General features: G+C 39.5%; 1 protein-coding gene across 2 annotated transcripts in view; it reads right to left on the bottom strand.

Moving 5' to 3' along the window:
• Window positions 1–14279, bottom strand: part of txndc11 (thioredoxin domain containing 11) — a 79434-nt gene that overhangs the window by 7328 nt on the left and 57827 nt on the right. For both annotated transcript variants that reach the window (XM_059979149.1, XM_059979148.1), the window contains exons 10-11: window positions 4130–4242; window positions 1371–1451 (exon numbers count right to left, since the gene is read on the bottom strand). In XM_059979149.1, coding sequence (XP_059835132.1) covers window positions 1371–1451; window positions 4130–4242 — 194 coding nt within the window. The remainder of the gene's footprint in view (window positions 1–1370; window positions 1452–4129; window positions 4243–14279) is intronic.

Raw genomic sequence — 14279 nt, 5'->3', positions numbered from 1 at the left:
TTTCCCTCGGTGCAACTTTAGGCCCAGGGAAGAAGACATCAGACTAGAGCCCAAATACGTCTTGAGTAAAGAAACCATGCTGGTTTTAAATCTTCACCGAGACAGACGTAGCTAGTCCAAAGTAAAATGATTCTAGATCATTCTCAACGTTGTAAGCTAATAGAAATGGACTATTGTGCCCATATCTTTCCCAGGCAAGTCATCGGGAATTTGTAACCTTCCATCCTCTTAACAGATTCAATAAAAAAAACGAATGGAAGAACTTTTTTGAGTTAGTCTTGTTTTTAAAACATTAAACATTCTTCCACATCTCTAAGACACAAGTAGTAAAAGCAGGGCATAAACCAATACGATCCTTATACCTGCTGTGCCAAGCAATAAGATTGTGTCTGATTATTTGTCTCAGCAGTGTTTTCCTGCACTAATGGCATATTCCTTACTACCAATTGATCTGTACTCAGTATCTGAGCCACTATCGAGATTGAAAAGATTCACATTACTTGGGGGGGGGGGGGGGGAAATCACTTCTCACCCTTGAATGGTTCACCCTTTGTTTGGGTACTAATGCCCCACATACCCTATAAAGGGGATGCATCATTCACATATCTAGACTAGCATATCCTTTGTAAAACGTACATTTCAATCAGATCATTTTTCATTCTAAATGCAAGCTGGCAAAGGCTTAGACGGCTCAATATCTGACTGCACAGATTCAGTGTGTAGTTCTAGAGAGGAAAAAAACATTCTTTCACTTAAATTCTGTTTTTGATGCCTGCACAGTGGCACATAAAATTATGTATGGTACATAATACCTACAATTTCCACATTATTCGCATGTCACATTTAGTGGCTGGGGAGGGGGTGGTAACACACTGAGTTTGCATGTTATGTCCTGATAATTGTTTATAATGCTACACTGACATTTAGTGAATAGTCAAAAGTCAGCATATTACCTCATCTACTTTGAAAAACTGGGAAACTTTAAATGGAATTAGAACCATTGTTGATTCTAGTTCTCCAAAAGTTTTGCTGTGCAGCTGTGATAGCACAATTACTATGTCACATTACACCAGTAAGTGCATCAAAAGTACCTTATTAGTTTGGATATGCTTGGGGACAAGACGGAAATAGTGACATCAAAATGCAATTTTTTGTCTCATATGGTAATGTCAGAACTAATGTAAAATACTTTTACAATATATTGGGAAAGTCAGTACAGGAAGGAGCATCATATAAGGTTAGTTTTAACAGTGGAGGAGTTGATACAAGTCACAATCATACTCTGACAAGGTAGACAGTTGATAAGAAATGTAAATATTAGAATACTGTCAGAGAACTATACAAGGAGTATTGTGTACTGTGTGCCTTACCTGTTTCTGGGGAAAAACAGAACAGTTGGAAATCGATCAACCATGTATTCCCAAGGAAGGTCATTTTTGGCAACATTGACTCTGAAAGAATAGAACAGTTTTGTGAATTATTTTAGTAACCTCTAACTAGTCATATTGAAGAAAGGGAGTTAGATCACAAGAATTAGATGTAGAATCAGGCCATTTGGTCCACTAAGTCTGCTCCACAAGCAGATGTTGGGAGTTCCACCAAACAAATAAGGGATCCAAAATTCCCACTGATTAAAACTGTGATTGTTCAGATCTTAAATGACTTGTAGCTAATGTATCTGCAGCAAGAATAATTTTATGCATTGTTCAAAATCCAGTTTGCTTGATCCCTGATTGCACAGATGGAACTAAAAGTGAGTGACTTACTGCTTTAAGTGCCCAATACCACCAGGTTCAACAAAAGTTATTACCCTTCAACCATCAGGCTCCTAAACCAGTGTACACAACTTCACTCACCTCAGTACTGAACCGATTCACTATCTATGAACTCACTTTCAAGGACTCTATAATTCATGGTCTCAATATAATTTATTGTTATTAGCTTTTTTGTATCTGCACAGTTTGTTTTTTTTTTGCACATTGGTTGTTTGTCCATCTCTGTTTGTGTATTGTATTTCTTTGTATCCACTGTGAATCCCCACAAAGAATGCACCTCAGGGTAGTATATGGGGCCATACAGCGTATGTATTTTTATAATAAATTTACTTTGATCTTTACAATTCTTTATAACTGGTAGATGTAGAGAAGGGATCACACATTCTTCTGAAATTTCACCAAATACTGATATTCCTATTTTATACCATTCATTGAATTCAGTCAATTAATTTTAAATTCATGAAGCAGTTATTAAAATATATGGTAGTTTTAACAAACTGCAGTCACTATGTATTCAGAACAATCATTATACAGTGCTAACTAAAAATAATGTCACTGTTGCCAAGCTGGCTGATCTGTATACTGCTGAGTAATCAAATGTCACAAACTATAGCAGCAACTTCGATTTTGAAAGATTTAATCGCACTGTTTAAAGTGCCAATAGATGGAATGTAGAAGTGTGTGTGTGTGGGGGGGGGGGGGGAATAGAAAACTTGAATGAACACAGTAACCAGCTTCATGAACACAATACAAGAGAGGTTTGTATTTATAATGTTACTGATTACATTAGGCAGGTATGTCTCCAAGCAGTTCAATAAAGCACAATTGTTTTACAGGTAAGTGAGATAGCTGCTCCATTAACATACGGATCCCAGATTGGGCAGATCTTCAATGGAGAATTGAGGAAGAACTGAACAAGAATAAAACCTAGTACCACTAGACCTTTAACTTTCAGTGATTTAGTTCAGCAATACATCTGAAGGACCGGATCTTGGAGATTTTGGCATTGCCTCAACACTGCCAAGGGTATTAATCTAGCATCTGATGCTCATCTTAAAACACAAAGTGAAGTTTGATGCTGTTGTTTTCAAACTTGATAGAATGTGACCGGGGTAAGGTGTCACCAACGGAATTCAAATACAACTTATTGAAATAATGTGACAAATTTTTAGGCATTTAATTGATATTTCGTTTTCACTGCTGACTTACAAAAGGCAAGATTTTAGGAGATATCAGTGGATGAGTATGTGGGTCACACTGCCTTTATACCTCCTCTGTATTTAATACCTCAGTTTAAAACTTACCAACTTGACAAGAAGAGAAACATTATTAAAACAAATGATCAAGTTTAGAGACGTGAAGATGGAAAGCATGTACTTTGCCCTCACCTGGCTTCACCCATCACTTTCCAGCTTGTACACCTTCCCCTCCTCTCTTTCACTGGCTTCTTCCCTTTTCCTTACAGTTCAGATGAAGGCTCTCAGCCCGAAACGCTGATTCTTTGTTCCTCTCTATAAATACTACCTGACCTGCAGACCTTCAGCATTCTGTGTGTGTTAGGTTGGAGTTACTTGCCCTACAAGTGGGCGCCACATTAGTGTACTGGTTGATGCGACACTATTATAGCTCGGGGCACTGGAGTGCAATTCTGGCACTGTCTGTAAGGAGCCTGTGTACGTCCATTCGTGGAATGTGTGGCTTTCCCCCCCCCCCGAGTACTCGGTTTCCTCTCACAGTCCGAAGATGTACCAGGTAGGTTAACTGGTCATTGTAAATTGTCTCATGATTAGGTTAGGTTAATTGGGATTGCTGGGGTAACGTGGCTCAAAGCGATTTTATTATTATTTTGATTCAACACACTGTGAGGGAAAGAGAAGCAAGCTGGGCCTGTGCTGTGAAGTTTAGGAAAATTAGATTACCTCTGTGAAACATTCAACGACTCTGGGGCTTGCACAGGTTTCTTGAGTGGGTAATTTAGAAGTAAGAGGCATTGTCTCAAATTAAGAGCACACTTTCATGAATGAGCATGTTGGAATTTGTCCTCCGAGGGTTGTGAATCTTTGGAATTCCCTACCCCTGAAATGTACAGAAGTAGGATCATTAAATATATTCAAGTTTGATTGGTGGGAAGTCAAAAGATTGGTGGGATAAAGAGGAATGTAAAGCCAAGGCAATGATCTGTGCAGAGGTGTAGCAGGCTTGTACTTCTGCTCCCATATACTGAATGAAGAAAAATGAGATTGGAGAAGTTGCGCAAAGTTTCAGGCTAGGGTTGGGGGGGAAGGAGAGGAAGGAAAATAAAAAATGAACATGCAACAAAAAAAAGCTTCAAAACAAATGGAGTTATTTCTTACCTGGCTGTTACAACTGCATCATTGGCATGGAAGAGACGAGCCACCTGAATGAAGATATGATTGAGAACAGTGCAAAATCCACACCACTGTGTGTAGTAGAGTAGCAAGACATTCTGGAAGAAAAAAAGACAAGTCAGCATTATTGAATATTTACATTAAATATAGCAATGTATATTACTTAATGTATTAAATAAGGAAACAAAGGAAATAAGTGAAGATGTTAGGATCGGTGGCATTCACATTCTTTTACACACATTTACAAATTTGTTCTCCATAAACATTTTATTAGGAACATAAAATAGAACGTCATTGTATTTTGTGATTTTTATGTAGACACATGATGCCTATTAAATCTAGTTGCTTACAGTAATAACATGTTTGCAGCTGTTGAAATAACAACTTTGGAAAGAAATTATAAATATAACTATACTTAATAGTCTTTTCAGATTTTTAATGTCAAAGCAAAAGTTTTCCAGTAATATTTTTATTTCCAAATACTTATCAGAACCTAAAAGAAAAATATCCTTGAAAAGACTGGTGTAATATGAAATTAGTTCAAAAGTGAAGAGTTGCTGGCACAGGTAGCGTGTGCAGAGTCTGTACATGATCAAGACTGTTATGGTCATAGTCAGGGCAATGCAGCATGAATACAGGCCTTTTGGCCCAAACACTTGTGAGCAAGTTCTTCAAGTTCAAAGGACATTTATTATCAAGGTATATATACATTATAAAACAATGGTATTTGTCTCCTTATAGGCAGCCACAAAGCAAATTAACTCCAAAAGAACCATTAAATAAAAAGACCCAAACACAGAGAGAGAAAAAAAGATCATGCAAACAAAAGTAAGCAAATAGATTCAGAACTTAAGTTTTATAAACAACATGAAGCCAGTCATCTCTGCAGTTGGAGCAGGCCACAGCTTCAGTTCATCGCGGAGCTGAGTAAACGTTGCAAGTCCACAAGCGCAAAACCAGTCATCACTGCAACCAGAGGCCACATCCTCAGTTCAACTAACACTGCGGGGCAGCAAGAAGAACCGGGTGGAAACAGCCATCACCTCCAGTCCTGACACTATGACCTTTTCAATCCAACTTAACTCCAACTAAGGATCGGGTTTTTCTTCACTCTTGGATCACTCTGGGACCTGGACCCCAGACTCCGCTGCCACAATTTGACTTTTCCACTTCAGCCCGTCACTTAAATTGATCAGACATCAGGACTTTTTCCGCTCTCGGGGATGTCTCAACTCTGCCTCCTCTCACCTCTCCATTGTTAAGTGATCATTATTAATAAGGTATTTGGTAGCTTCCTTTTTTTTGCTTTTTGCCGCCTATAAGTAATCATGGGCATCACCAGTGCCATCATAAATCAGAATTCATATCTCGCAGAAAGAAAAATCTTGGTATTTAAGTGGTCTGAAGAGTCTCCTTAAATAATTCAAGAGAAAATTCCCAGCTGTCAGCTTTCAGCCAGATTGGTTAGCCTTGATTTGCCTTTTCTAGGAATTACAAAATGTCATGAAATTTTATTGCTGCTTTCATGGCGCCAAACATCCCAGGGTTTTTCACAAAGCCCAACCAAATAAAATCTAATTATATACTGTTTAAGGATTTTGCTCATCTCTGGCTAGAACTGGAAAACCACTGTCAACATATTTTCAATGGAAAAGGTCATCTCTGACTTTCCAACCCATGTATTCAACTGCACCATCAGAGACAAAAATGGAGGTCACATACGGATGTACATGACCACGTGTTCTGCTTCTGTGTTCACTAATCCAGTGCCGATAAAACATACTGAGCTGTACACTGAACCCCATTCTTTTGAATGAGGTCATCAATGTTAACTAAAAAGTTCAAGAAATAGTTTATTTTCTTTTAATATTTTTAATTAACTTAAATCTCTAGTTGCAGGTATTTTTAAATCTACTTTTAAATCTCTCCAATTACCACTGAAGTGCAAAAGCAGTTAAATGGGTCTCTGACAGTAGTGAGCTGTCAAATGTCTTCGGGGTATTCTTAGGATCTGCCACCAATATCTAACCAACAATCAAGGCCTGATTTACTTTATAGGATGGCCCTGGCACCCAGGTCTGTCAATCTCCTGTAGCTGCAGAAGGTACAAAGGTACAATAAGCAGCACTAGCAAGTCACTTGGAGAAACCAGTAACATCTTCCTTGCTTAGCAACAATAAACGTTGTATATAGGGAATAGGCAGAAATTGAGAGAAAGCACATTAGTATATTGTTAAAGATTCACTTTATAAGATTTTCATTTACGTCAGTCAAACGACAGAACATGCACCTCAACAGTTAAAAAAAATTCTTTTGACAAGTTGATGCTTTTCAGTGTTGCAGTTTTAAAACATTTCCTTTCAATGAAACACATTATGTTTTGTAACTCCAAAACAACACTAATTGAAAGCAAAAAAAGACAGGAGTCTAAGATGATGTGTCTTAGCTTCATTTTTACTTTAGCAACACCCTCACGTATGATGTGGTGGCATAATGGCATATAATATTTACATACTTCTACACAATCTCCAATGCATGATGTAAACAAAGAATACTCAAATAATATGAGAGGGGGGGAGAGAGGGGGGGGGAAGGGGGAGAGAGGGGGGGAAGGGGGAGAGAGGGGGGGGAAGGGGGAGAGAGGGGGGGGAAGGGGGAGAGAGGGGGGGGAAGGGGGAGAGAGGGGGGGGAAGGGGGAGAGAGGGGGGGGAAGGGGGAGAGAGGGGGGGGAAGGGGGAGAGAGGGGGGGGAAGGGGGAGAGAGGGGGGGGAAGGGGGAGAGAGGGGGAGAGGGGGAGAGGGGGAGAGGGGGAGAGGGGGAGAGGGGGAGAGGGGGAGAGGGGGAGAGGGGGAGAGGGGGAGAGGGGGAGAGGGGGAGAGGGGGAGAGGGGGAGAGGGGGAGAGGGGGAGAGGGGGAGAGGGGGAGAGGGGGAGAGGGGGAGAGGGGGAGAGGGGGAGAGGGGGAGAGGGGGAGAGGGGGAGAGGGGGAGAGGGGGAGAGGGGGAGAGGGGGAGAGGGAGAGGGAGAGGGAGAGGGAGAGGGAGAGGGAGAGGGAGAGGGAGAGGGAGAGGGAGAGGGAGAGGGAGAGGGAGAGAGAGAGAGAGAGAGAGAGAGAGAGAGAGGAGAGAGAGATTGAGATTGAGATTGAGAGATTGACTCACACTCTTTTACATTGGCCCATTCAGGCCTAAAGATTTAAATCGCTATGGAGAATGTGGGATTCATTATCTCCCAGCAGGGGAGTTGGGGGTGCTCACTCTGCTTGGCAGGAGAAGCTTGTGGCTGTCAAACAAATCGTACGTTCGAGGTTCTCCTCCATGCTGTTGTAGGAGTTGGTTCTGGGACTGCAGGAAGTGGTTCTGCCAACTCCAGACTCCTTTCTTCTGGCTGTGTTGCCATCTTGAACAGTGCATGGAAAGTTTCACTGAATGATGTGGATCATAATGTGTGAGTACAATGTCTAACATTACCATTTCCTTTACCTTTTGGAAATCCATCTCACACTGCTTTGTCCATTGCCATTTCTTCCCTACCTGTCGTAATGAGTTCAAGGGGTGGAGTACAGTAACCAGGTACCTGTAATAGTAATCGACAAATCCCAAAAAGAACCACAAATGTGACACAACCTTTGACCTTGGACCATCCACACTGAATTTTTCTGAGCACACTTATAATCCTTGTGCATTGTTGATGTGACCACAGTAAGAGATACTTGGTTTAAAGAATTCACACTTGCAGCATTGTGTTCCAGGCCCATAACTTTCTAATCTTTTTAACACTTCAGATTTTGGAGCTGTTCCTCGTCATCTTTACCAGTAACAATGACCATCCAGGTAACAGTGAATGCCTGGACAGCCTTTGAAGACCTTGTCCATAGTTTTCTACCAGAGTGCAGATTTAGATACCAAGACTAAGCCTAGTATAGCGATAAAGTCCTTTGAGTGTGTATGGTGAGAAACAGTTTGGACTCTTCTTCCATCTTCATCTGTAGATAGGCCTCACTAAGTCTACTTTGCTGAAATGTTTCCCTCCATAAAGGTTTGCAAGGATATCCTTCATCCTGGACAGACAGTATTGATCTACTTTTAGTACCAGGTTGATGGTGACTTCAAAATCACCACAGATCTTGATGAACCCATTCTTCTTGGTTACTGGGTCCACTGGTCTTGCCCATTCAGTCTCCATTGGCTACTTTATCACGGGTGGTATAAAGAACTGGATGGGCTTTGTGAAACTTGGGTGTGGCATTTCCATTTAACACCATTTTACCTTTAATATGTTTGAGTTTTCCTAATGCCATCTTTAACACTGCTGTGGCATTATCCAGTACCTTCATAATTTGCTTTCAGTCGACTCTTTTACAGGGAATGTGACAAGCAAATAGCAGATGGATCTCCAATCAAGTTGTAGTGATTTCAGCCACTCACAACCCCACAATGCTGGCCCTCCTGTTTTTAACCACATACAACCCAATGTTGTACCTAACTGTTACAGATGTCATCTCCATAGGCATTACCTTTTCTCCAGTATTAGTTCTTAGCTGGATATTTTCAGGCTTCAGTTCAGTATCTTGGAAATGCCTTTCAAACTCACTTTGTGGAATGATTGAAACAGCCTAGCCAGTATCCAATTCCATTTTAATTTGCCATTCACTTCAGGTGCAAGCTTGTTTATTGTTAAGTTTTCACATTATAAATCTCAATGCTACCCGGCCTTCTGTCACACTCAGATTTTCATCTAACTTGACTTTATCTTTTTCCTCTTCCCTGTGCAGTCCATTTATTTTTCTCTGCGTGACATGTTCTTTGTATGCATCCTACTTCATTGGGTATTTTTCCTGCAAGTTTCACCTTAAAACCTGCATTGGTCTGGTGTATGTAAACCCCTGCCACAATGGTAACACAATTTGTTCAGCCAGGCACGTTTCTGTTTAGACATTGCAATTTTATTCTCACTCTCTTTCATTCCTGAAGGAAACTCAACTACATCTCCAGCTGCTGCTTCCATTGATAAGATTTCAACTGCTCTTTTAAATGCAAGTTGTGTTTCAGATTGGGAGCCATTTTTAAATGCTTTCTTGTACGGTTCCACAAACTCAATGATCTCTCAAATGCATCACTATGCCCATCAACAACCTGACAATCTTTTCAATTCAGTCACTTACACTAAAATGGACTCCTCTTGTTTTTGATTCCACCAATGGCTTTGGTTCTAAATGTTCCTGCATTACTTTCACAATATCAGCAAAGCTCATTTTGGTTGGTTTATTTTGAGCAATCAAACAGTGTGCCTTAAACCCAGTATACCCAGCAAAACTGACACCTGTTTCTCATTGGCTATTCTGTTTGCTTTAAAATCAATTCGCTTAGTATACAAAATCCAGTTATCTTCTGTGCAGTTGAATGCTCCAATCTTCCCAATGAAGCCAGCCATATCTGCTTTTTAAAAATTTATTATTTTCTGGTAACACCTGGTACTGTTTATAAATTCATGAATTTGTTCATTTTCTGCCTTCTTTGTTAAACTCGATCATGTTTTGTCTTCCAAAGATGATGTGCTGCATTGCCTTTTTAAAATAAAATTGAATGCCTCACTGTGCTTTAACGGGTAGGTAGTCACCCAGCGTTTGTTTAAAACTTTGTCACCACTGTTAGGTTTTGTAACTCCAAAGCATAAAACAGATTGAAAGCAAAAAGAAAGAAACACAAGAAAATGTGTTTTAGTTTCATTTTTACTTTAGGAAGATGTGCATGTTCGATGTGGCTGTGTAATAATACATAATTTATGTAAATTTATATATAACCTGCAATGCATTATGTAAACAAGAATGCTTAATCAAACAATATATAATTATTGAAATATTAAACACACAACACACCAGTCAGAGGCAGCACACTTTAAAAAAAGTGAATCATTCAGCTCTCAAACAGATGGTCTTGTGATTAAAATCATCACTTTTGTGGGAAATATTTCTCCACAATGATTAATCATAGCAGAAAAGGGTACTACCAACAATTACAGCAGATGCTGAAGGTTTATAATACATGTCCAGGGCAAATTGTATGAGGTGGAGAAAGGGATTAGGTTCTGCAGGCAAAGTTGAGTAAGAAAGATTAAAAAGATCACAAAAAGGGAGCAATCTCCAGTATAATTCTAGTGACATGTCTTAGTGAGTACTAAAATAGGAAAATGAACATATTTCTGGAGAAAAAACATATGAAAGAGGGCTTTAGATTCCTTAGGAAGAGGAGATGTACATAATTGCGATGTGACCTTTGAGGCTGATGAACTGCACCTGCAGAGGAGTGACTTGCTGCCTGCACCATATCCACATCCTTCCATTTTCTTCACATTCATGTGCCTAACTAAACATCTCTTAAAAATCCCTAATGTAGCTGCCTCTACCGCCACCCCAGACAGTACATTCCAGGAACCCATTCTGTGAATATTTTTAAAAAAAGCTTGCCCCTCACATCACCTTTGAAATTACCACTCATCCTAAATGCTTCCCTCTAGTACTAGACATTTCAAACCTGGGGGGAAAATATTGTCTACTCTATGCCTCTCGTAATCTTACAAACATTTATTGGATCTTCCCTCATCCTCTGTTACTCCACAGAAAACAAGTTTTTCTAACCTCTCATTACAGCACATGCTCTCTAATCCAGACACACCCACCAAAGCTTCAACATCCTTCCGATAATGGGTTTCTCCAGAGGTGGTCTGACTGGCATTTTATAAAACTGCAACAAACATCCTCAAACATCCTGTGGGAGAGTTTGTTATTGATGATGGGGACAGCTTGAACAGTCAGAAGGTAGGGATTTAGGTGTTGGGGTGTTTGAAATGGCTATAGCGCAAAAAAATTATGGGTAACAATCACCAGAATGTTTCAGGAAGGGTCAGAACATACATGAACAAAAGTCAATCAGCAAAAAAGATACAGAAAAGATTAAGTTAAAAGCAAACAATTGGGAAAGACAGGTCACAATGGATTAGCTTGGCATAAGGATTTCAAACGGGGCAAGGTAAAAATAAATTTAAGTAACAAAATTTGATTGTCAAGTACTTAAATAAATCTGCAAAGTACAGGGAATAAGAGGTTACCTTACAGCAAACAGTTGCATGGGAATATGATACAGTGGCATAGATAAAGTGAATGCACATGTTCTTGTTTCCAGGGAAAAGAAACCAAAGTCAGAGGGCACAAGTTTAAAGCAAGAGGAGAAAGATTTACAAGGGACTCAAAGGGCAAGTTCATGCAGAGGATGATGTGTATATGGAATGAGTTACTAGAGAAAATGGCTGATCTGCAGTAATATATTAAAATATTTGTACAAGTACATGATTGGAGAGGTTAAGATGGATATGGGCCAAATGAAACCAGCTGAGATGAACACCTTGGTTGGCATGGACAAGCCTGGGGATACATTCCTGGACAAATGTGCTCGGAAAGGAAAGGAAGGGTAGAAGTATGATGCAAGAGTACATCACAACTCTGGCAAAAAAATTAAAAGTAGAATTTGTTTAGTTACAACTATGTATTAGAGGGAACATTACTTTGCTGGGTCTAGTTTCTCAAGAACTAGAGAAGGAAATATGCAGAGGAATTTTCATTTAAGTACAAAAGCTACAGAGCAGTTGTAGACATGATGAAAAGTCTTGGCCCAAAATGTCAACTGTCTATTCTTTTCCATAGATGCTGCCTGGCCTGCTAAGTTCCTCCAGCATTTTATGTGTGTTGCTCCTGAAGTTGTAGAAGGAGATTTTAATTATCCCAATATAATAATAGGTTTCTAAAGGTCAGAAAAGACTGAATATGAGGTACCCAGAACTAATTTTCTACAACAATACGTTTCAAGTCCAATGTAGAAAATAGAATTGCTGATTATGATTAAGGAACTTGATAAATCTCTGGCTTCAATTTAAATCAAAAGAAGTAACATACATTAAAGATTGTTTAAGGTCAGTTCCAGTACACAAATGTAAAGGAGAATGAAATAATTGTTACTCTGGATCCAATGCAACACAATAAGAAAGAGAACACAATACTAAAAAACAATGAATATAAATACATAAGATAGCTATATACATAGATTGATTGTATGTTCGTAAAGTAGTGGTGGTGAGGGGTGTGGAGAGCTGGGTTAGTGGGTGGAGGCACTGATCAGCCTTACTGCTCTGGTGGTCCTTTTTCCCATTAAACCATTTAATAGAAAATTTGCAATATCCCAAAACAAGCCTCTTCGTGGAATTACATTAGATTTTAAGCATCACACAACCACTGTTCCCACTAAGCTGCACATGTGCGCAACTGCACAGTGACTGAAATGCTCCCGTGCACATAGTCTTTGTTGCCACACAACTGGAATTTTCTCTTATATAATGTTTCATTAAAGTGCTGCACAGTTTTCAGCACATGTAAAAATTTCCTGCATGGAGCAATGATTGGTCTGTGTAGCTGTTTAAAAAAAAATTTAGGAGGGAACGTTGCATATAGCAATAATTACACATTGACATTAGCAGGATTATTGTTTTAAGGCCCCGAAGGAAACAAAGTCAATCTGAGAATGACGCACACAAAATGCTGGTGGATCTCAGCAAGTCGGGCAGCATCTATGGAAGTGAACAAACACCAGAATAAGATTTCACCCATCACCTTTTATATTGTATTCCATCTCCTCTCTCTTCCCCCCACCCCCCCATCCTATTCTGGCATCTTTCCCCTTCTTCTCCAGGGTCTCAGACCAAAACATCGATTGTTTATTCACTTCCATAGATGGGAGGGGAATAAACAGTGGATATTTTGGGCTGCATCCTTCATCAGGAAGTATGTCTCTGGCATCCAAAAAGTCTCATGTTTACAATCTGAGAATGCACACTTATATTCTGAGAAGCATGCTACCAGATCCAAGATTAAACTATGGGTCCATTCCAGCACCATTTTATGCATCCATTTGATACGCAGTGGGTTTAAAATGTGTGAACATTATTCTTTCTCATAATTAATTTCCACAAAAACAATAGCATACAATGAAAGACATTGAAAAGTGGGAATTACTCAAGATGTACAGTTAAATCAGAAAAGAGGCAACCACTAAATAGCTGCTTACACATATTGTGTACAGACAGCCACTGCATTACCGCAATTTAGGCAATGGAAATTCATTATTATGCAATTCAGAAATCCCTACTTAACAGTTTCAGACTTGGAATAAAATTCACTCTTAAAAGAACTTGTATGAAAAAAGCATTTCAACTTGATGAATATTCAGTGGCCACTTTGTTAGATACATCTGCCCGTTAATGCAAGTATCTAATCAGCCAATCATGTAGCAGCACTGAATGCATAAAAGCACGCAAACAAGAGATTCAGTCTTGTTCAGACCAAATATCAGAATGGGGAAGTAATGTGACCTTGGTGACTTTGACCATGGAATGATTGCTAGCACCATACTAGTATCGCTGAAACTGCTGATCTCCTAGGATTTTCAGACACAAGCCATTGGGAGTTTACAGAAGGTGCAAAAACAAAAAAAAAATCCATGAGCAGCGGTTCTGCAGGCAAAACGCCGTGTTAATGTGGTCAGAGGAGAAGACCCAGAGTGCTTCAGGCAGACAGAAAAGCAACAATAACTCAGATAGCCATGCATTACAACACTGGTGTGCAGAAGAGAAGAGCATCTCTGAACACACGTCAAACCTTGAAGTGGTGGGGCCATAGCAGCGAAACACGACACAGGGTTCCACTCCTCTGGCAACCTTATTAGGTACAGGAGTGTACCCAAATAAAAGTGGCTATTGAGTGTATGAGCATGACTTTGAGTTACCAAAAAAAAAAAATCACAAAATGGACCATTTAACAGAAACAAAATTTCCTCTCCATATCGGAGGTCATCTTCAATTGCATTTAACCATTTCCCCAACATGATTAATTTTTTTGCATCCCAATTGTTTCTAGTCACATGCAGTATTTCTGGGGCTGAGTTTTTATAATTATTGAATTGACTGCTCCACTTCCATAATAAAGTCTTATAGCTAGGCTAGGTTTTATTTTAAAAAAAAGTCCAACCAATTAAGCGCTAAATAATTTTTCACTGCACACTTAATTACCTTGGCATCCACAACTGATTATA

Source organism: Hypanus sabinus, chromosome 9 (assembly GCF_030144855.1).
Source record: "Hypanus sabinus isolate sHypSab1 chromosome 9, sHypSab1.hap1, whole genome shotgun sequence".
In the NCBI taxonomy this organism is placed as follows: Eukaryota; Metazoa; Chordata; class Chondrichthyes; order Myliobatiformes; family Dasyatidae; genus Hypanus; species Hypanus sabinus.
Note: the sequence above shows the minus strand (reverse complement) of the source record. Positions and strands in the feature narration are given on the sequence as shown.